The sequence below is a fragment of the Syngnathus leptorhynchus genome, chromosome 7, assembly GCF_054491065.1.
Source record: "Syngnathus leptorhynchus isolate UIUO chromosome 7, UIUO_Slep, whole genome shotgun sequence".
NCBI lineage: Eukaryota > Metazoa > Chordata > Actinopteri > Syngnathiformes > Syngnathidae > Syngnathus > Syngnathus leptorhynchus.
This window is the reverse complement of record NC_141201.1, coordinates 9,340,000-9,365,061: the sequence shown is the minus strand read 5'-3', so window position 1 is coordinate 9,365,061 and position 25,062 is coordinate 9,340,000. Positions and strand designations below refer to the sequence as shown.

Sequence of the window (25,062 nt, the reverse complement as noted above, 5' to 3'; positions counted from 1 at the left end):
CTCAGAAATATGAAGCAGATATACTAACCACTTAATTTATGTATGATCAGGTCCAAAATATTTAGGCTATTGGATATTGATTGTCGATAGTACGTAATTTTGATCTCACAATATCACATATAGACCCTTTTCACGCAACCGCTCAGTACATTCGCATCGATAGACAACAACCTCCGGCCAATAGAGAATTAGTCTCTGTCTTTGCTTTTGATGAGAGAATCATTTGCAAATGCAATTGAGTGAAACAAAAGGTTAATTAGTGTGCGTGAAGCAGGCAACATAAATAGTTTGCAAAAGAGCTCGGCGGAAATGGATTCTCATGTAAGCGAAGGTTAACAAAATTTTTTATTGTCAACTAATGTATGTTCTGATCTCACCAGAGCTAATCTGTATCAATAGATCGGCTAGCCAGATGGCAGAGTCACCGTAGGAGTACGATAAACTGGCAAGCAGAAGAGCTTCTAGGCAGATGGAGAAAAAGAAACATAAAGACTACTGCATCATTTAGTGAAGTCGAAAAAGCTCACCTAATGAAATTCTCTTGCAAATAATTTAAACAAACAAGCTCGCTGCCTGAAAATGAAGAAAAAAAATACACAACTGCAACAGGACAGCCACCATGGCTAAATGATAAGTTAAATCAGAGCCAAAATGTACACCATCATCAATGTCAGAGGTAGGCAGTCAAGGCTAGAAAGACAAAAACAAAACAAAACAAAACACACATTCACAACCTAACTTTTAGGATATATTTTAACATTTTAAAAATATATATAAATTCGTGCCACACAGCAACAGGCAGGCCAGGCGGGAGGGACGAGGTGTCACCGTCATAGGACCTTCGATGTGTTGATGCACATCCTGCAGAGCCTGCTCATTCAGCTGTTTATCCCGCTATTGTCTAAAAATACTTGACGTTTTGCAGCGAGTAAAGCAAACTTAAAAACAAAAACACAGACGGGGTAATCCCTGGACATCTGTTGCTGAGGCATCCCCAGAGATGCACCCGTGGAGAAGAAAGTCTGGTCATTTATTTTGGTCACTGACATGCTGACAGGAAAAATTCCCAAAGAACAACTAAAGCTGATGACATAGATAACTAGAAATGTGTGATTATAAACAACCGTTATGTACTGATGATGATGTGGCAGTCCAGGTCAAAGGTCAAAACATCAGAACTTAATCAATTAATGGTATGGCGCAAATTTTAAAATAAACATACTGTTTGTTTACATTGTTTTATATATTCAGGCTCTGTAAATGAAAACTTCTCTGACCGTGTCAGTAAAAAAATAACAAAATTATTTTGTAAAGGCAGAATTTTTGCCGGGTCCACTAATTGTGTGATTGAAACAAATTGGTGTGTCCTCGTGTATTTCGAAAGGAAAATTGACGATATATAGAGTATGAAGGCTGCCTCACAATATCCTTTTTTGCCTGCCTTCCACTGTACACTGGTAGACATGCACTGAAATATTTTATAAATACTATCATACACCTCTGTTTTTTCTCTTATTTTTGACATGCTTTTTCCTCCACAGGACAAGTGTTATGTTTGATGGAAACCAAATTTTCAGGTCCAGACCACAGACTGTATATGTTATCGAGGCTGCAGGAACTTTTCTCTTTGCATGATACTGTTCTGCTTTGTGTTAAAATGAAGCTCTACTCTGATTATGGCAGATAAATGTCAATGTCCGACAAGGAAGTTTGTCTTTGGCTTCAAGCCACTGCATCCGTCAGTCTCAGAGGTATACTGAGACGTGAGTCTCATGGAATACAAAAGTGAAATGTATGAAAATCCTAATCTTAAACAAAAACTTAATGATCCTTATAGAGGCATTATGTAACTAACGTGATAAGAAACGACACCATTTTTAGAACAGAAAATGGTTCTTTCAATGACAACACAAGGCATTTAAACATTTCCTTTGTATTTTCAGACTTTGTTTCACAATGCTAATGACTTTCTTTGATTATATTGACGGTTATGAGCAACAAACGAGTTAACACTGTGCATTCAGTCAATTTGACCTTTCCAGGGGTTCATGTCAGTAATTAGTCCTTTCATAAGATAACCAGCAATGCATAGCAAATCACATTTGTACAATAATAATCATTGCAACCTTCGCATTAACCCCATCAGCATTATCCTAACACTGTCGACATTATGTATTTTTCTTGTCTTCTAGTTATCTTCATTACTGAAAGCTTCCCAGACAAGTTCCGCATTTGCAATGGAGCAAGGCCAATATTTTGTTTGCTTGTATACACTGGAGAATTGGGTTGTTTTCACAACCCTCTGTCAATATGAGAATGCCCTATAATATTTGTATATCTAAGAAAGATAACACCATGGCAGTTAATGAGTTACAAATTTCACAGACACAGCATTTTGACAAATCCTCCTTGATTCATTTGCCCATTAACTAATTATTCTTTTGTACACTGCCCAATATTGATTTCGTGTAAGAGGCAGTGTTTGAATGAGTTTGAGTGGAGATACGTATGTGTGTGTGTGTGTGGTAAACAAATAAAAAAGTGAAAAGGCCACGTTTGAAGGAGACTTTACCTTGGAGAACCTTTGTGTGGCATTATGATGTCATCAGCAATGGATGAATCAGCCCCGTGACTGTCTGGTGATCAGTCAGCACGAATAAGTTCCAGTTTCCCCGTGACCTTCAACAGGGATTCAAGAGGAAAATGAATAAGCGGATTCTTAGGTAGACAGGGGGATACGTACCATTAGGCAAACATAAGTAAGCTGCCTGGGGATTTGAAATTACCTGAGGTTCCCAAATGTCTCGTAAAATTTGATTCTTAAAGTTTTCTTAATCAGTTATTAGCTCACACTCGCACACTTTAGAACACATTAAAGTGTTTTTTTTCATCATAATCATTTAGACTGTTATCTTTTCCAATCTGATGGACTCATCTGAATTTAGGAAGTCGGCTGCAAAATAAATGTTGGTGCAGTTGAGAGTATGAAACTGATGTGATTGTCAGATAACAGATGTTTTTAACAGAAAACAACAGTAATCAAAATCTGAAGTCAGAGGCTTTCGCAAATCGAGTGCCCGAGGAAAAAAAAAAAAAGACCCCATATGCCTCAATACTTGGCTATCCGGCTTTGTAACTTTACATGCATACACATAGTTTGTTTTTTGTTTTTCTAGCAGGGGCGATTGTTATGTCATTGCATTCTATGTCAATGTAGCCAGCGGGTCCTTCAATTAAGCTCATTTTATTATGCCACCAAAAAGCTAAACATCCAGAAACCCAACACATTCCAGATAGGCAAGTAGAGCAAATGGCATAATTAGAGTAGACACTCGTGTTGGGCTGTTAGGCACACAGATCACACACTGTTACACTTCATGCCGCTCTTTGGTAGGATTCCCGCCCCTTTACATTTAACAGGATAAGTGGAAGATCAGTGGTTTCCCGAACAGAGCGTCTCCATTTCATGTAGCCACAAGGCAGTCACAGACCACAGTGCAGCCATTGCACTATCCATTTGCACTACCTCCTCAGGGAAAAAGGTGACCCTTTCCGTTTAGATTTTGCACAAGTGCAAAAAGGACAGTGTTCCTCACAGCTTAAATGTACTTGTGAATGGCCACCATTACAAATCCCTTTTCGGGAATGGTGCGTTGCCATAAAGCCCCGAAAATCTTTCCAGCATCATGGTTCTTTGTGTTTCCTGGAAAAAAACAACAAGTGTGTTGAATTGAATCTCAGCATTCATCAGAAACAGCAGTGATTTAAGTCAAACTGATGATGAGATGTCCAGCATTTATTTTTATTTTTTGGGTGGGTGTTGTCAGAACAAGGCCATTCAGGCAAATTGGTGCTTTCTCCACTTGTCAACAGCGACATTCCAGTCATCATTTTTTTGGGATACAATACACTCTGATGGGAATAATATTGTGATGTATTCCCTATATGGCTGGGTGCTATTTGTAGGTGGCTAATTATTGTACGCCATTGGCCTTGCCTGGAGCGATCGGGTGAAATATTTAATCTTCAAGAACAAGGGATGTCAGGACAATGGTTTCCATCCATAACGCTGTAGATTCCTCCTTTCTTGCAGCACTGTCTCCTGTTTCTTCGCACGAGAAGGAAAAAAAAATCTGACTGACAACCTGTCTTCCTCTGATTATCAGACTATGAATTATTCATGAGCACACTAGTTCCCTCAAGGCTTGGCACAAGCATATTCAGCTATTTTAAAATCTCACATCGTCAAATGGTGGTGGCGACAAAAAAACTAAGCTTGTACATGGAAGATTCTCAGTTTTAGATTAGATTCACTTGGACGTTGCACTACTATGATTATGTGTTTGACCCATTCAAGGAACACATACAGATGCAGCCTACCGTTATTACCATGGATCAACACGGTCTATTATCTTTTCCCAATGCTGATGTTAATGCGACTGACCATCACATAGTTATCACCCTTTACAAAGCCCATCTACTAGATCACATCAGGCTAGCTGTTGTTTTCTCTTATGCATTGGAGTAAATAAGGTAGAAGCATATGTGTCCAAATCCACAACACAATGACCATTTACCGCTCTGAGAAAAAACCATGAGCTACATCACCAAGCCTAGACATTACAACATTGCTGCTTCGATGTTGCTCTTGACAGAGCCATCGTTGCCATCAGGCATTTATATGATTTAATAAGGAGTGATATTGAAGGGACACTTATGGTAAAATCTAAAGGAAAAGATGCCGATGGAAAGAACAGCACAACCAAGTCATCAGTTAAAGTCATCATGTAACCTTGCCCCCGGGAGAATGCTTGGGTAGTGATCATATAAAATAATGATCTAACTCGGCATTCAGGCTTAATTTAAAGGGCAAATGCCCGATTCTAAAAGGAGATGACTTCGATGAACAGGCTTTAAATACATGATTTTACCAGATGATCACTGAAGTATGTTTTTATGCCAAATATTTGTCTCATACTGCTCCAGTTGTGTGGATCCCATTTCTTCTCGGAGAATGTTCCTCATGTGATCTTGAAATTCAATCCAAGATCATTTTTATCTAATCAAAATACATTTTATCTATATACCACTTCACATTCATAAATATAACACAAAGTGCTTTACAGTAAGTAATTAACAGGCCAGGTTCTGAAGCTCTGCTCTTCAGAGGTAACAGAGGTGTTTACCAACATTTCTAACCTGTCACTATTTCACTCATCTGTGCCCATCTGTTTCAAATCCACCAAGTAACCCCTTTAAATGACATGCACCCCATTAGACTCACTTCATAATTAAGTACTTTGAAAAAGTAGTCATGAATGAGGGAGTCCCCAGACCCTTGTTTGCTTATCACCAGAACCGCTCCAGAATGTGCTTTATTGATTATTCAACACGGTTTATCCCAAGCAGGCTTGCTGAGAGGCTGCTCACCCTCAGACTAAATCCCCCACTCTCCAAATGGATGCTGCATTTCATCACAGAACAGACCCCTAAAAGCCAGAGTTGGCACGTTGGCATCCGGCACAAATACAAGGTGCGCTGGGAACCCACAAGGCTGCATGCTCAGCCTTCTTCTTTACATCCTCTTCAGCCATGACTGCATCTCCTGCCAAGATGACACCAATGTCATCAAATTTGGAATTCCCCTTTAAGTGCACGGCAAGTTCTTAAGATGCACACAAGAAACAATCCTGACCGATTGCATCACAGTCTGGTATGGCAACAGTACCGTACAAGATATAAATGCTCTCCAGTTCGACGATAAAACTGCACAACACATCTGCGGCGTAGCCTTCACAACACTCCACCATATATTTGACAGCCGTACCATAAAGAGGGCAAAGAACATTAGCAGAGACTGCTGATTGTATAAGTGGAGGGAGACTCACAAATTAAAATATCATTGGTCAATGTTACTGTTGTATTTCAGAATTCTCCACCCATTAGCAAAAAATATATATATTCTATGCACATTTTGGATCATTTTACATAATATGCTAAGTAACTGTAAACTTTGAGTCTTTCACGCAACAATCAAAGTGGTCAATATGCAAATGGAGAATTTATCAGAGGAGCTGCACTGTTGGCAACATTCACATTTCCCCCTACTGGCATCAATCATGCTTATGTCCCATAATGCAATCAAACGCTTAATGGCAAACACAGCCCGGCGGCACAATGCTGATGCATAACATTTTTCTTCCTGACATAAGCCGGAGCTAGCTGTCCGCTAAAAAATCAGTGAGTTGGGATAACCACGGAATTAAAGATAGCTTGGCTTTGTTGTCAGCCCAATATCGATCACTTTCAGTTGCAATGCTAGTTTGACAAGTGTCCTTGTCAGCCCCATTCCTGCTCTGCAATGCTTTGTTTCTGTTTTCCTCACTGGGCCACAGAACCTTTCAGGGCTGCTCATGTGACAGGCATCCCAGTGGACACAGAAAGCACAAAGACAAAAATAGAAAGATTCCAGAATCTGCATCTTTACCTTAGCAGTGTTTACAATTGGATTTGTTTTGCCATGGTACGGTTTGAGACGCTATAACCTGATGTGACTTATGTCTGGCATGTAATTTTAGGCTGTGTAGGTGGGATGGTGATTGCCTCAGTTACATTTATGGGGTGCCATGCTGTCTCACGGTGTAACATACCAATTAATTCAACGAAGGCGATACAGAATACTGCTTGCTGAAATTAAATAAACAAGTTAACCAGCTTCCAGTCATATATTAGAGAATCTTCTAAACCCGGACACACGTGAGATCATACAAAAAGCAATGTCCTTCCAAAAAATTAATTATTATTGCAAGTGCCTGAAATGGATTGTTACCTAACTTCCCAGCAGGTAAACTTCCGACAAAATGTTTCTTAAAATGTGCAGACGTTTTATTTCCCTTTGAACCCAGTCTAGTCCACATCAGGACTAGCATGCTTGGAGTGGCAAGATGAGCAGCTGTGAATAAGGAACAATAATCGCTATTCATACCACAAAAGCTGTTGAATACATCACAATAATGCAAGGTAGTCTTGCATGAAATTGCAAAACCTACATTGTGTTTTTCTGTCCTTTATATATATTTATTATTTTTCAGCTTGGCTAAGTTCAATCACCACTTGAGTGAACAACTCTTCTTTAATCGTGTTTATCGCAGTGGAGCCGATGAGTGTTACAAAAAAATCTTACATGACACTCAAACATGTGCAGGTCTGTATTTGGGAGGTTAAATCTGAGTGATTGAAGCCAACTCTTGACATGGTTTAAAAATATGCCCATGACAATCTGTGAGTAAGGGGTTTGGGGAAAGGGCTGTCAGCAAATATTTATTTCAGTAAAAGAGGGCAGAAAATGTGCTTAATGCTTCAGTGGTTGACTGTCTGGGTAGTTCTTCACAGTGGTTACAATTTTATATGGACAGGCTTGACCCTACGGTAACCTTATTCTAAATTCAAGCATATTTCAAGTTTGATGTTGCATGGCGACAATGTGTGTGTGTGAGTGTGCGTGTGAGTGTGCGTGTGTGTATGTGTGATAAAGAAACATCAGGATGAGATTTAGTTTCTATTCTTGTATTTTGTTTTCTGTGCAGGTGTACCTAATGAAGTGTCACTTAACTTTGGCTGAAGTTTATTTTGCTGTGTGTGAAGAGGGCCTTCATGCATGCGCTCAATGGAGTGGAGATGGCAGAGGTGCACACTGAGGTGTTATTGATTTGACAGACTCCAGCCCTCAGCTTGCATTTGAAGTCCCTCCATCCTTCTGTCAGAGTGTGATGTCTGTCTGCTTCTGTAATAGGCTTTTTAACTGCCAAAAGTCATTCTTCACTTGTAGTAAACAACAACAAACCTGTTTCATACCTGAGATTTCAGTTGTCAGATTGAAGAATGCCAAAAAAGCAATTTTGGAAGTTTCTCCTCTCTCCTCATTTGTTCTATTGTCATCCCCCCCCCAACATTCTCTATTTGTCATCTTCCACTTAGTCTTATCCCACCAGGCTTCTTGTCCCTGCACTGCACTCGCACAATGCATTTGGCCATCTCTTTTTCCCTGAGCTGGGCTTATTCTTCTGTATCCTGCCCTAAATTTTACCTTCCATTAAAAAACACAGATCCCCAAGGTTTATGATGAAATGTTTCAGAGCTTCTCTCACTTTCTGTGGTTTGTCATGAAAATTGGATTTTAATATATTTATGACTTACGAGTAAAAAATATAAATAGGATTTTACATTCAAGATGAGATTGACCGTTATGAATTACACTAATGTCAAAAGATAGATTAAGTATACTTGCAAAAGAGAAGAGTGATAATGCTCAGTATATAATATTGAGATTGAATGCCTTCGTGATCCTCCTATAAAAAAAGATGGAAACTGCCAGTGGTTGATGTCAGAATATGCAACGAGCAGGTTGCATGTGTGCACAATGGGAGGTAGATGTTGGCTCTATGAAGTATAAAAAAAGCCCGACACTGTTAGCACTGACTGTCTGCGTGTGCGAGATGCGATGTGACAGTTGAGCAGAGCTGTGAGGGCAGAGATGATTTCACAAATGGTAGCCCAAGGGACCCTTGATTTTCATGAGGGAGAGGAGGAGGTGGGCAGGGTAGGGTGAGCAATGTGGAGCACACTGGGGAGGGATGGACCGAGCAGGTCGAGAGGGTAAACAATCTGCAATGTGCCTAGGATTTTTCATTGGTCCTCTCTGTTCTTTTTTGTTTTTTAGGTTTAAGTCACTTACACTTATGGTCATTTTATAACTTTTTTTTCCCCCTAAAATCAGACGGCTGTTGAAATCGCTAAATGCTTCTCATGAGGCTATTGTTGCAGATGGAAATGTTCAAGGTTTATTGTACAGTCACTTTTTGTTAGTTCCTTCAAATATTTTCCTAATCAATGTTTTTGATACTCAGTTGACAGTTATTATATAAAAATACTTAAGGCTATTCAGGCCATGAGTGAAATTCAAAGTATTCATGTCTGATGTCCACAATCTTAAACTAGTATAAATAAACTACACTAAAAATTAGAATTACAGATTTTTATTTTGTTTTGAATTTTTTCTTGACAGAGTTATTGAGACGTGTGGGATGGAATGAGAATTCAAATGAAGATAGTCGACCTTAACTTAGAAGTACAATTCCCACATCAGCCTAAAAGTAGAGAGCTAAAATCGCCAGGCAACTACAGGTAGAGCAGAGACAAAAGACAAATGAAAATCACTGATAAAGAAAGATCTCCATTTGCGGATGTAAAGTTGCTCGCTTTTAATGTGCACTTGGAAGACCACCCATTAATTCTCCCATTAATTGTGTGTCAGGGGGTGCACCAGCTCCGGCTTCTAGAACATCCAGTGATGCGTGACGCGATCTGCCAAATTTTCAAACACGGTAAACTAGGCTTGCTGTGGCACGAAAGACAACATGTGCCCGTTTTTATGCCAACCGCATGAGTGCCTGTCTACAAAAATAGGCCCTAAGCCTTTAAACTGTGGTGAGAAGAATCCTAAACAGCTGCATGCGATCTGGCGCAGCTCACCTGTAGCCGCCTGTTCTGGGTGAACACAAAGTCATAGAGAAAAACAAAGATAAACACGACTATATATCCAATCCAACTTTCCGTTTTCTGAACAGCTAATTTGGAGTACAGCAAAATAAGAACCAGACTAGGTTCATGACAACAACCTTTTAGTTTGAACATAATGCTGGATTTGTTTGTATCTTTATTAGCATTTTTATTCTAAGAAATAATAGAACAAAATAAACCTTTCTCACTTTACTGTGAAGACAATTTTAAGTTTAAAAAAAATCTTGGAGGGTAAATTGTGGTCTAAATTGGCCAAGTATCATTTGGAATGGTTGTAACTTTTTGAGTCTTACAATTGACTGTGCACTGCCTCCAGCATTCCCAGATTTATACTATAATAAGGACAAGCAGTACAGAAAACTGATGGATGGGTAACTATCTGTGTATCTATCCATCTACCAATGTGGACGTAGCATATCTCAGAGATGCAAAAGCGTCATTCATTACAAATGAATGAATCAGTGACTCACAAAAGGGATCACACAAGCCCTGAGCATTATAATAAAAGATTAATTTATTGTGGCGATGTTGTATTATACTGCCATGGTATCTAGGTGTACCTATAAATCGGCAAAGGGAATAAAGCTGCCAAAAAAGCTCTGCATCTTTCTATTCAATTTAAATCTATTTCTCCACACAAGGGATGTTAAATTATTCTTTCGTCATGTATTGAATTTAGTTTATTGCAGTAATTTACTTTCATTTGCCACCTTGTCATCTATATTAATCAAATGGCTGATAATGGGAACATCTGCATTATTTCGAGAAACATAGCACCAAGTGACTGCAGCTGCTCCAAATTCCTTTTCCATTTTACAGTGTTTAGACATGAACGACTGCGTGTGATAATAGGAAAAAAATGTCACCATGGCGATTTTAACACCCCTGCACTTTTCACAAGGAATATGTCTGAATATATGACAAAAGCATTCTTCTATAGGCTATTCTAATGTCATGATCCAAAGATTAGTTTTTAACAATGCATAGTTATACGAACATCTTCTCACCAGTCACAGGTCACAATGTGATGGTGCAGTTTTACACAATATAAAACTAGAATACCAAATATAATTTTAGGATCCCAATCCCAATCCCAATAAGGGGATTGCTGAATACTTATATATCTATGCAGAGTATGGTTCCAGTCCAATAGCTGCCATCTCTTGAGGCCTTCTCGACGCTACAGCTAGTAAGGGGCAATAAGCAGGGGGAGTAACAACATTGCAACATTCTGGTTGCAGTGTCTAAAGCAGCGCCTATGTTGGAGCCCACGCCCACCTCAGTTTGGGGCCCCAGGCAATTGTCTGGGTTGCCTGCCCTGCTCCGGCTCTGCATGAACAGAAAATGAACATTTATATCTCTGTAATGAAAGACGTTTAGTTACAGCTCTTGCTACAGCTTGTGCAAATTTACCTGGCAAGCATTCAAAAATGGGATTATACCAGATTCCAGTTGACATTAATCATCAGTCTATTGTTACAGTTCTGTCACAACTCGGTCTTGCACACATGCTACCTTCACACTTGAATCCCCGCAAAGGCTAAATTAATGAGAGCATGCATACACATCCACTGACTGTGTGTGTCAGCACTGTTGTGAGTGTGCAAAGTAAGAAGGAATCAGAAAAAACATTTAACATTTTAAATACCCACACCCATCTCTCACTCAAGCAAGGCCCATTAATTAAAAGGATATGCCCCGGTGAAGCTCAAATGAAATCTCCCTTTCATTCATTGTATGATACGTCTTTCAGAATGAGTTTTACCCCGCCTGTGCAAAAAAAAAAAGTTTATAATCTAGGCTGCAGACTTTATCATAATTGGATAAGGATGAGTTATGGGGGGGGGGGGGGTAGAGAGAAATGATGAGGGAGAATCCTACCACCTTCGTACTTTCGCTTATTCAGTCTTGCAGCGCTTACACAGAAGTAGTTCTTAATGAGTCAGATTGACGTTCTCATCTCATTCGGAGATTTGTTTGTGCACGACCGGGTGGGTTAATTTCTACTTAATTTGGCAAGATGGGGCTGAATATATATCTTTTTTTAAATGCAATGACTGCACAGGCGGAGACAAACTTCATCTTACTGACAAAAACGTTTGTCCTATTTGTATAAACCCATTGACTCTTGTTAACCGAACATTCAAGTTAGCTACTGCATGCAGTTATACTTCACGATGAGGTCACACATTAATTTTTCAACTAGTTCAATTTACGGGGTACCCCAGCTTCTTTCCACATTCCAAAAAACAAACATTGTCGAAAATATTGATTCATCCTTGTAATCGCCCAGCCACATTTTCATTGAGGTTCGTCCATGGAGGATGAAGCTGTACGCATTATGGGTTCTTTGTTGAAGCAGGCAAAACTCTATCTCCACCTCTGGTCCAAAGAGGTCTTAAGAGCCTGCAAAAACATTTTTATTAGCATTTCATTAGCGCCAATGTTATGATTGTGTTTCTATGTTCCAAAGTGGTGGAGAAGAACATTAAAAAAATATTACCCTATTTTACTACCCGGCATTGCCCTACTGCTCCTTTCTACTTATGAATCATAGCTAAAGTTCTTGCTTTTGCAAAATATCTCTATTCTGCACACTTGATTTTTTTTTGTGTGGCCATGCATGGGTAAGCATGTGCATATGAATGTTCCGATGCATTTCCATTTCTCTTTTTATTCATGTGTCATTGGTTTCCTGTGCTGCGGCTTTGCTGTTGAATGTTTGCTTGGGGGCGTGCGGCCATTTCAGGTAAAATGACAGTCCTTTCCCTTCGCCTTCCTCCCAAGAGGAAAATCCTTGGGGAGGTCTTGTTGTTGGAGCAAAACTTTCCTGCGTGTCTTCAGAGCGGAAAGTAAAGGAGGTTGCTTGCCACTCTGCTGTGGAACATGCATTGGGGAGTTGAAGTTGGAGAAAGACAGAGCAGAGCAAGAAAAAACAGCAGCAGCTTTAAAAATACCTCTGCATGGGAGATTTTAACTTGTACGATCTAGTAGCAGTCCATTTTGGAGAAAGAGGGTACATCATCAGTTCATACAAACCAATGGAATAAATTCCAACACTTGTGTAGCCTATAAAGTACATTCACCTTAGAGTGGCATAAATACAAACTACCAATTCAAAGCACATTAAAGAGATATTTTAAGTGTGCGGCATTCCAGGCTTTTATTGCAGACATATAATAAATGAAAATAAGTGGGGTGATGATGAAAATGATGCTCTCACATTCGGAGAGGATATCAAGCTAATGATATGAATAACACAGAGGGCATGTTGCTGATAAAATGACAATTACCGAGTCACTCATTAAGATTTGGGCAATGCTCCTAGCAATACTGTCTCACTTCTCCTGTTGATGCTAGTAATGGTAGTACAGTGTTACCACACTTTCTAATAACTGTGCCTTACAGCAGTAAACGGTTAACCTTCTTTAATATTATATGAATTACATTATACATACAATTTGTACGTCATTTGTGTCATTATTTAAAGCAGTGACATGAAATTAAACAGTGGATTCTATTTTCATAATAACTGTGCCTTACAGCAGTCTAAATAACCTTCTTTAATATTATATGAATTACATTATCCATACAATTTGTACGTCATTTGTGAAATCATTTAGAGCAGTGCCATGAAATTCAACAGTGGGTTCTATTTTCATGCCCAATGCAAATCTGAACTGGTGAATTCTAAATCTGCACAGGTATGGGCTGGACTAAGATTAACTATTTTTGGAAACATGCGCAAACTGGTGCAGAGTGGCATATTTTTGAAAAAATTGTAGTTGTAGGTGTGAACACAGCCAACTTCATTCACCACCAATCGAAGCGGATTCTTTCTTTGTCTTTAAATACGCCGCATTATAAGGAGATGCAAGCAGACCTCTCTGGGAGAATCATATGCACAGATTTGTGAAGTGGGCACTTGGAGAACAAGTTCCACCTGGATAGTATTTGTCTGTAGGTGACACCCTACTCATGTGTGGATTAAAAACAAACAATAAAATCAACTGTGTGGTGGTCATCAAGCACTCTGCAAAATCTCAGAATGTAAACAAACCTGGGGGACCCTTTTAAAAGGCCAATTCACAAACCAATAAACAAAAAAACACTCTAATCTTGTCAGTGAGACATTCGCTAGTGCAAATCACACTCAAAGATCTACTTAATATTAAACCAAGAGATGAACTACACTATCCTAACAAGTATACCTTTAGGCATTGTGAAAAAAATGACTCTCATTAGTAAACCTGAAATGAATAATTAAGTAAGATGAATTTCGGCATACAATGCCGCTCTGGGGGTAAAAATCAAAGACGAGAAGAAAATAAAGATAATGTCATGCAATTTTCATCAATCAATTCTCCATAGGCCTACTGCTTATCCTATTCAGGATAATGGGTGCTGGAGTTTATTCTTGCTGACTTGTAGTGAAAGACTACTAACTACACACTAAACTGGTAACCAGACAGTCACAGGGAGCTGGATAACCATTCACACTCAGATTCACGCCATTTCTGAATGGGAACTAAAACCTTGCTGCTTGCATTGTCAGGTGAATAAAAAATATCATTACACAGTGACTACATATGAATTCATAGTAAGGTTGCTTTACAGTAAGATTGATTAATATTTTCCCAAGATGCGGACAAAAAAAAATGTAATAAAAGAAAAATGTGAATCCGTAGGTGCTGAACAGTGAACCATATGTAGTTTTAATTCATAATTAATCAAAAAAAATTGTGTTCAAATTTAGATCAGTGATCCGTATATGTTGTAACCCTTTGTATAAATTTCCTGTTAAACCTTTGTATTTACAAAAGTCTTCAGCCAGACATAAATATTTCAGACGTTCCAAAAACACCTAACAGTTTTTTTTTCAAGGTAATTTTATTTTAAAAGTATCGATTACTAAAGGGTGATAAGTGATTTTGTTAATTTTTGTTTCCTTCACGGTGCTCCTGTGTGGGCAAAGGTAATATTGATTTCCTTGTTGTTGGTCTTGGACCTTCTAAACTGTGTGCTTATCTTTGTGCAGCATATAATGGAATTAAAACAGTGAAAGGGGGAAAAAAAGACAAACCAGAAAAGCAATATTCCTAGAATGAGAATCGCTCAAACCTTTTGAAGCCTCTTCAGATGGCGTCTATTAATAAAGTCATACATCATTATAAAAAAAATGCTTATCTTTCAACTTTTGCTGGAGTGGGGCACAGCATTTCAATCAAACGCTGCCCAGACACGCTCTTGCCCAGTCTAATGAATACTGAAGAACGAGAATCGATTTGGGATTAGTCCATCATTAAAATCTTCTCGTTTTTATTCTCTGTCTGGCATTTGTATGTTTGTCGTTTTTCACTGATGATATACACTCATGCTGTACTTTATGACTCTCTTTCCACGTTTTTGCATATGCTCCTACAATATGATCTGCCCGCAATACATACCCTGGTTGTAAGAACAGAATGCAATGCCATAAAATGGAAGCATGTGTTGTTTTTACAACCACACACTTTACACGCTGATGTGATTTATGGAATACGGCCATCGCTTGTCCAACTCCTATGTATATATTCCTGCATAATTACAAGCAACAGCATTTTTCTCTTGTACTGCGGGCATGCCACACAGGCTCATGTGCATAATTTATTTACTTTCTGAGACATTTTAAATAGAAAGCATCAAACATCAAAGTAACCTTGGTGAATTATCCAAGTGTAGTTATAGTGCTGTGGGAAGACACAGAGGGAATTTGCTAATTTATTACCTTTTCCCACACCTCTGCATAAATTGCTGTTAGAGCACAATGTTTTTATTAACCATATCAATATGAATTATGATAAGCATGAAAATGTATTTTTGGTTTTTTTCCCCTCAATAATGATTGCAGTGAATGAACGATTGTATTTGATAACCCAGCCATCGGCGTTTCAATGTGACTTTCACATCATCTGTCCTCACTGCATCACGTCAATACTATCAATATCCCTTCTGCTCAGTATTCCATCAACAGTATCTGCTGTATAATGTATGACCCTCAACTTTTTGTAGCCGTTGTGACAGGGACCTTCCTTCCCACATGTAGATGACCAGACAGGGAATATAAAATGAATATTTCATTGGGCTTCAACGTCTGTCAGTCAAATTTTTGTAGACATCCTGGCAATAAATGGTTGAAGGACTGAGGGAATATGATGTCTTCGGGTAAAGTGTAAAGTAGCTGGTATAGGCATGTTGATACAAGCTCTCTTTTTGATGGAAGTTCACACTTTTAATCTAGTGGGGCAGCCAACTGCAATGTAGTGTGCGAGAAGAAAATGAAGAGTCATGTTAAATAACTGCTTATTTGTCATCAGAAGAAAATATCTTGGTGAGATTAGGCCAAACATAAGTCGAGTGACTACAAATTTCGGTCGTCCTTTCACACACTTTGACTTTGAGTCCAACCAATGACAACGAAGTTTCTACTGTCAGAGACAAAGTACGGAAGTGGGACCAAGAGAGAAATTTAAAATTCAACAAATAGATACTGTACATGGACAATACATCCATGCACCCATCAATTTTTTTGTACCGCTTTATCCCCACGGGGGTCGTAGGCGTGCTGATGTCCATCCCAGCCGTCATCGGGCAGTCGGCGGGGGACACACTGAACTGGTTGCCAACCAATTGCAGTACACACAGAGACAAACAACCATCCACACTCACACTTAGGGGCAAATTGGAGTGCTCAAGCATGTTTTTTGGGATGTGGGAGGAAACCTGCAACATGCAAGAACATGCAAACTCCACACAGGAAGGGCCGGCGGTGGAATTGAACCCCGTACCCTCTGAACTGTGAGGCAGACGTGCTCATCAGTGCACCATCGAGCCTCCCCATAGACAATACAATTATGGATCATTCTGATTTTAAATTAACACCAGATGCTTTGAGCTCTGAATAAAGGACATGAACTGTGAAATATGGTCAAGAATCCTCTGATAACATGTCAGCTCCTACCAACTAAAATTTTCTTGCATATGTAGTCAACTGAGAAGAATGGATGGAGAAATGTTTGGACACATACGTAAAGAATAATAATAATAAGATTCATAAAGTCTCCGAGAGCTTATTGTAGTCTTACAGTGCTTTTCAATAAAAATATTTGAATTTCCCAAGAAGTTGAAATCGGACTATTTCACTGAGATGAAATGTTAGATTATTACTTTTAAACATTCATTGCCAGAGAATTCCATCATAAATATGACAGCTTTGATTGAATCAATTGTCATTTTGACTTAGAAAACACAGTCTATAAACATTAAACACTATTACTTCTTAATTGGTAAAATTTCTGTTTCATGTTGCAGTCACCAAGACCATATGTCAGTTGGACTGACTGCACATTCCACCAGACACACCACAAGATAATCACTCAGTGTAATTCTTCATGGACATCCGACTGTCAGGCCTTTTTTGACTGGGAGTGAAGAAGAAAGATGCTGGAATTCAATCTGAACATAGTATGTGTCATGTGCACACCTCTTCAGTCTGATTTCGTTTTTTAACTGCCCAGTTTTGCATATTCCATCATACCCATGAACTCACACAATTTGCATCAGTTTTACTGTTTGGCAATGTAGTCGCGACAGATGTCTCTCAATATTTTTTTTCACTGACAGTGGCTAGATTGTAAGTTAGTAAAGAGGGGTTCCAATATAGAGACTTTGCATGTGAAGCTAATATTTGCATCTAGAGGAATTGGCACAACATCCTGTGATCAGCTGATTACCATAGTGATGAAAAGCTTCAAAGGGAAGTGTGTTCTTCTTCTGGGGTTGAGCTCTGAGTTATAGGTTATGAGCAGCAGTCTTAGCTGTCTCTGTGGGCCTGTTCTGCTCAGCAGCAAGAATATGGGACACTCCACTGTTGATTATAACAAAGTGAGGAGGGGGGAAACAAAGCTTACTTCCTTCGAGCTGGAAAAAGGCGAGGTTTTGACAGAGCTCATTATCTTCTCTCGAGGTGTTTGGGCTGTTTTAAAAACAGCCACAAGAAAGAGGGCAGTCAATAAAAAAATAAAAAAAATGAAGAAAAAAAACACTGCAGAAGGGACGGACATTCATTAAGTGACTGGAGATTGGTGATGAGCATTATACAGTTTCAAACTCTTAATTAGTTCTCAGGAAGTGTCATTTCCTTTCCATAGCTATGAAACAACTTCCATATTCTGTTCCGTACTGGAAATGAATCAGGGATGAGCATGGTCATCTAAAATTTGCTGACGCCCCACTTCTCGAGGCACTTGAAAGGGTCAAGGTAATAGGCGAAGTGGTGTGAGGACACTTTTATTGCACTCCCCTTAAGCTAATATTTGTCACCATGCATGCAGAGTGGAGAATGTAGGGGGTGGGGGTGTCTTGCTTTAACTCAGAGAAGCAAAAGGAGATTTGGATGCTGACATAGTCTTTTGAGTATGATGTGTGTGAGTGTGTGACCGTGTGTGTGTGTGTGTGGAACGGTGCCATGAACTCCTCCCTGTCTCTCTTTTGGATACTGCTGTTCAGCACTGCAGCACTGTAGCAACAGGGCAGATTTCTCCCTTTAATGTGTGGAGAGAGGAAGCCGATCCAAGATGTGAGAGCAGTGCTAGTCACTGTGTGTCAACGTAGCAACAAGAAGCATCCCTGATATTGAGATAACAAGCACACGAGTGGATGATATAGCCACATGGACAATTGCTGTAAATATATTGCAGTGAGGGGGGGGGGGGGGGACAGAAAGAGAAATCCAGGAGCAGGACAGATGAAGCTCTCGTGAATGTAGCGTAAGTGAAATGAAGAACATTCTTTAGGATCCTTTGGTGTATGTTAACATGAAAATAAAAGCTACAAATTTACTTCATGAGCTAGTTGTATTTTTTTTATCTCTGTTCAATATTGGGCTGCAAAGCACGCACATTGATTTGCTTTTTCTTAAACCCTTTCTTAAAACCACAAGTATCACCAAGAGGAGTAAAAACTATTCAACTGGTTAATAAAGCAAATTTGAAGCTTCATATCCCATCACTACTTGAAACGGTCCCAAGAACCGACAGTGTTTCCACCCCATTTTTACAGGTTCCCATAGAGACATGCACTTGGTGATTGTTGAAGTGGCATAGAAGAATCTCAAAAAACGTAATAGACAAAAAAACAAAACAAAGCAAAAAGAATAAGAATTATCATAAACACTGACTTGTTTTTTCTTGCTTAGCAGTAACCAAAAAATGTAATAAATACCTCCCACCCTTTGACCATCAATCATTTTGTGTTGTATGCAGGACATAAAAATGGACATAAAATTACCGAACAGAAAAGAAGAACAGCGAGGACAGGCTTCTAAATGGGAGCCACCAGCAAGGGTGGGTGCCGGTCAAGGAGAAGGAAGTGTCTGGGCACCAGTCAATCATTTCGGAGGCTCACCAAATGCTCCAGGCCAGAAGTCAGAAGTGGAATTGCTCAGAGTGAATTTGTGTGTGCGTGTGCATGCAAGTGTGTATCTGTCAGTGTAACCTATTTACATTAGCTCTAATGTGAAGTCATGGCATTACACACGGATCTGACATGGGTCTATTTCTAGGCTTTCCTCCTTTCAGGTCGTGAAAGACCACTGCCTCCATTTGTTTTTTTAAATCACTATTAATTAAAAAAATGAGGCCAAATTCAAATCAGAAGCGTACATGATAAGTTATAAAAAAAACAGAAATAAATGTGCATGGGTTTTAACGATGCTAAAACGCACGCCACTGCAGAGCTCCATTGTCTTTAGTACAACGTTGTTTTGCTGGACCACTGCTTCTTTCCACTAATTAAACACAATGCTCCTTGCTTGTCAATATTCTAAGTTAAGTCCAGGCCATTCTTTTTTGACACACATGTATAATTCATATTTTGTTTTAATAGATAATTAAATACGTATATTATGTGAATGAATAGGATGGTAAAGTAGAAAAACACCACTTAACACACTTCAAGTCTGATTTTCAGGAGTGTAGAGACATGTAGTCATACTGAAAATCAGTCCGTGGGTGAACCCAGTCCCTTACGTTTAGATAAATAGAATGATTTTTTTTTTTTTTTGGCTCTCATGAGAATAAGTGGTATATAAAGAATAGATTAATTATAATTATTATTAAAATCATCATCATCAGTAATAGTAACAGTATGGTATTTCTCCAAATGTAATTAACAACTCATTAAACTCATCCTCACAAGGATCTCATAACAAAAGTACTATAAAATATACAAAAAAACAACATGGAAAAAAAAAAAAAAAGCTTTTCCTTCTGACACCTAAAGACCCCACATTCTGTAAACATCATTGGATCAATGCTGCCCTCTACTGTTAATGTACTATGCTTAATGTCCTGACATAATGTAGTAATAGTTTGCTTGAATGTGTTTTATGCTTTTTCAACAGATTCTACTGCACCTTTGCAGTTGTTTTAATATTTTTGCAGAGACTATTAACACACCATACGTGTGGATTTTATTTGTTTCTAATGTTTTCTGTAAGATATCGTGTTTTTTTCACGTTTTATTTTTCTTTTATTGCAATTGACATTTTGTAATTTTCAATTGTAATTTTATTGTAATTGTTTCATCTCTGCTTCTCAATTGACCTACCTTTATTAAACAATGTTTAAATAAAAAATAATCAACACCGGCAGTTACGCAACAAAAGTTGTTCTTAAGTGCACTTTAATTACCCCCGGAAAACAAAACCAAAAACATAATAGAGTGAGTCACTTTGTCAAAGAGGCTTCAAATATATTAAATCAAGAAGGCAACAGCTTGCAGCCAGATTGCATAATTCATCAATTAGGCTTAAATTGTTAAAAATACAGTCAATATACAACCCGTAGCTCTCTTGCTTGAGCTTCATCGTGCCAAAATCAGTGCAGTCCCTGAGGCGTGAAAAAGAAAATCATTATACTTTGAAAGGATTAAAAGAAAAAAAAAAAGTAGAGACACCAAACCCCATCTAATTACGGTGGAAGCTAAGCCTCTCATGCCACTTGGTTGACCTCCACTGTAAGTGATGTCACAAATACCAGGAGCACTTGGTTCCAGGCAATTGAGCCACTGACAAAATCAGACAGTGTTTAAAAAGCTGTGGAGGGGGGAAAAAACACATGGAACACTCATCAGTGTGCAAAAGCCAAGCCGTACAAAAAAAAAGGAAATAAAAACTTGTTAATCTTGTAAAACTCTTCACTATATCAAGGTTCAAATGTAGGCAAAAGAGTGATGCCAATCTGCTCCTTGACTACTATTGAGGAGCTCTTGAGAATAGAACAGACCCCACTCGCAGAATCCCAGTCTGGAGCCATATTAAAGTTGCTGCTACATGCACAAGTTTTCACCCTCTTAAAATGGCCTGGAAACATCACTCAACACAGAACAAAATATTCTGAAAGTTTGACAGACGTGAGAATTATCTAATTTATTATTTTCTTCGCCCCCTCCCAATAAATGTTTCCAATCATTAAAACTTCGCGGAGCTGTATGATTTTAACATTTAATTTGCTACATTTTATTAATAAATCTTTATTAATAGTATCCACTCTATCTACAACAACCCTAGACAGTGCCAATAAAAGGACCAACATTTTGGGATTATTTTTGCCAAAATAATGAGGAATAGATCAAATAAAACCCCTCAAAAAAATCAATGACATGAATGGGAAAAAAATATAAAATCTGGTGGCGTGGGTGTAGAATAATCCTACATTTAGTTGTTAAAAAAGATTCTCAAAAACAATTGGCAATACATTTCTCAAAGTTAAGCATCGCATTATTCATCCGGCACAACAGATGGCAGTAGTGCGCACCTATAGAAACAATTACGCTATTATCTTAGAGCGAGAAAGACGGTGCCAAAGGTCCCATTTGAACATGACGTCACAGGCCTAGTTACGTTTGTATCAAAGCTTTTGATAAACTAGCGTTTATTAGCATCTCCCGTAAAGGGCCAAATTAGATACATTACGATGGGGATCGAAGAGGAAGCTGACCGGACGCTTTTTATAAGGAATTTGGATACACGAGTGACGGAGGAGCTTCTATTCGAGCTTTTCTTACAGGTGATATTTTACTTGCAAGACGGCCTTTGCTAATCCCTAGCGAGTTCTGGCTGCCTTGCACCATCCTGCCGATCGAAAGATGTCCTCAAATGACACTGTTAACGCTAAATGCCTTCGCTGATAAGTTATTTCGCTTTCAAAGTTAAAATTTAAGAGTGCAATCCGAGCAATCGAAAATCATGTTTACCATTCAAATTATGTTAGCCAAACATGCTAGCATCGGCTAGCAAAACATAATAAGCAACAAGCAAAACATGTTAGCGTATATGAGCAAAACATGCTAGCAGCAGCTATTTAGCCACAACTTTAACAAAACTCTCTCATCAGGCAGGACCTCTCATCAAAACCAAAATTCCAAAAGACGGCGATGGCAAACAGAAAACGTTTGGCTTTGCCGTGTACAAACACGAGGAGTCGGTGCCGTATGCCATGCAGCTTCTAAACGGAACGTCGCTGTTTGGTAGAACGATCCATGTGCAATTCCGTTCAGGTATGTTACGTTTGCGCAAACGTCGTTTGTTTCCCCCCTCCACATAATTTACGGAATACTCATTATCCCACCGCTGGTAATTATCCAGTTCAAATTGCATTGGAAGCATTACAAGCACTGGAATAGTCACCCACCAAGCAGATGAAGTGGTAACAGTATCTCAAGTTTTCATCGTGTCTCGAACTCCTCGGAATAAAAGTTACTTGTTCTGTGTGACCTAATTTAAACCTTCTGGGGGGGGGGGGGGGGGGGGGGGGGGGGTCTTCCTTTGACTTTTGTCTGTGATCTTCCTAGAATAGAAATGTGTCTCACATAAAAACACAAACTCATCTTTAACTGGATGCAAGTCGCTACACATCATCCTATTATCAGATATTCCATCAGCCATGCAGAAATTGAGTTAGCAAATGACATTTTCGTTGCAGCACATACATAATGCACCCTAAGCATTAATATGAACCGCAACATAGATATATTTTAAGAAAATGCCTCTTAATGGGAATTTGAGAGGATGTGCATGGATGCAGTTCTCTTAGAAAAACGTTTTGCCAGCTTTGCATGCTATTTACTTCCTGCATGCAACTAACTCAGTGTCAATTAACTGAGCGATAACTCAAGTGTCTAGTGAAATACCAAAATTAAAATGGTATTAATAGTATTAAAACAGTAATTTAGTGCACATGAACGAAGAATGCCTTGTTTACGACTCGAGCTTGTCCCAGAATTGAGGAAATTTGCTTAAAAGAAGACTATGACAACAGTATAGAAGATGAGACTACTTGTAAAAAGCTACAGCTGCAAATTAAAATGTTATCGACGATGACAGCCCTATAGTTGTAAATCAAGGTATCGCTCTACCTTACTATTTAAAAGTGTATGTAAAAAATATAGTACTGTATTTACAGTATCATGTCCATTTGGTAAGATTCTATCTGCAACTAATGTACAAAGAAATTGTACCCCATTTAGGCAGCACCCACAGCAACAGTACTGGGAGTTCCAGTCCTTCAAGTACTCCTGATCCCCACGGATTGAGGTGAGGCCACCTTTGGACAAGTGTTTAGTTAAAGCCACCGACACGTTTCATGTCACTTTTTTGTCTGCTTGATGAGGGGCTGAATATTTCATGGTGTTGCTTTTCCAGGGTGCCTCAGCAGTTCTCATCTCCTCAATACACTCCTCCAAGATCTTTTTCATCCCCTGATAGTCTGCAGAAGCACGCCATGGTAAATCCTCTTTATTTTCAAGACTTGAAGCACAGCCTGAATCCTCCAATTAAAAATGTGTCAATTTTTCTTCTTCATTCCTAGATGAACATGATGTATCAGCAACACATGCAGCAGTTTCAGGAGTCGCCCAACAATTACTCCCACAGACAGCAGCAGCAATATAACAGGAACGACTATCACCAACAGAACGCTTGGGGGGGCGGCGGCCGTCACCACAATGGCAGGGGAGGCAGCAGGCACCACGATGACGTGAGCGGTAACCGCGGTCACCAAGATAGTAGGTGGAGACGCTACTGATGTAAGGGAAAAAGACTTATTTATGATTATGCAGGTGATATTAGTATATGCTCAGGTTGTTTTGTACATGAACTGAACAAAAAAAAAATCTTAATCTTTTGTTTTGTCTACTTTTATAATATTTTTAAATTTCACGAGACTTAGCTCTTAGATCACATCTGGCCAATAACAGAAATGTGAATCTTGTTTAAGTTGATAGAAAATGTCATAGCTCACCCTTTTGTATTAAAAAAAAAAAAAAAAACGGTGCTCGATGTATATGTACAGTATTAATGTAAATTCCAAAAACAAAATCCACCAGCACGATTTATAATGCAATGTTGAGCTCACTAATTATGCTCCTCCTTTGTTTTTTTTAACCTTGATTTTTGTAAGACAAACTCATCATGTTTTAAAGTGATCATAAATACAAACATTGTTTGGCTTAACATTTGTGTTCTCTTTCATCATTGCACAAACTATTGTACGCTGTGGGGCTGCGTGGAACGCGTGGCCTTATGTGCACCTATAAATGGCCCACTGTGTAACTAATATGCTTGTGCTGTGGGTTAGGAAGTAATCTACAGGTGGCGCCACGCATATCCTTTGAATGAAGCCAATTACCACGGTAAATGTATCCCAGCCACATGATCAGCTCCTACATGTGACCTTTCTATTTAGGATGTTTTCAAGGCTTGATGTGGATTTGTCACCCACTCTCTTCACTCCGCTACGTGCAATTACGTGGAGGTGTTTCTTGTTACCACAACGTGGATGCAGACCAGCTATTCTGGTCCAATCCTCCTGGAATAGGAACCACTTTGATCTGATGGATCTAATGTTTCTAGCGTTGTTTTTGCATCCCTGCCCAGGTGTCTCGGAAACAAAGTGATGATCATATCCCATAGCTAAATACGCTGAGGTCATAATCTAGCCTTCCGAAAGTGCTTAAACGCCACCTGGTTGTGTACAGGAACAATTAAAGCGTCGGCCTCATGTGGCACCAAAGGTGCATTTACACTCTTCTGTGTGCTCTAATCAGTTCTATCCTCTGCAGGGTGCTAGGCGGAAGGCTTTTATTATTATTATTATTGTGACACATGTGGTGGTATTAGCTGCTTTAATTGCTTGATCTTGCTGGCGTCTCCTGCTCCGAAACAGCCAGATTAGGCAGCCTGCTAGCTACTGGGTCCCACTTAAATTCCCCAACATTACAATAACAAACATTACACCCAACCTTCAACAACCAGCTTCCAATAAATTATGTTTGAATACCGTGATGAGTGTTCTTCCTGATAGCTGATAACCAAATGTAGTGAAATTACTACCGGTATTTACGGGTCATAAAGGTCTGGCGCACCTCCACAATTCATAAGTCAAA

The 25,062-nt window shown here is 39.0% G+C and overlaps 1 protein-coding gene across 1 annotated transcript; it reads left to right on the top strand.

Moving 5' to 3' along the window:
• Positions 1 to 21,458: 21,458 nt before the first annotated feature.
• rbm7 (RNA binding motif protein 7) lies at positions 21,459 to 24,135 on the top strand. Its single transcript, XM_085917280.1, has 5 exons — positions 21,459 to 21,686; positions 22,014 to 22,176; positions 23,146 to 23,212; positions 23,321 to 23,402; positions 23,487 to 24,135. The coding sequence occupies exons 1-5, from the start codon at positions 21,594 to 21,596 to the stop codon at positions 23,700 to 23,702; spliced, it is 621 nt and encodes a 206-aa protein (XP_085773406.1). The 5' UTR covers positions 21,459 to 21,593; the 3' UTR covers positions 23,703 to 24,135.
• Positions 24,136 to 25,062: the final 927 nt, after the last annotated feature.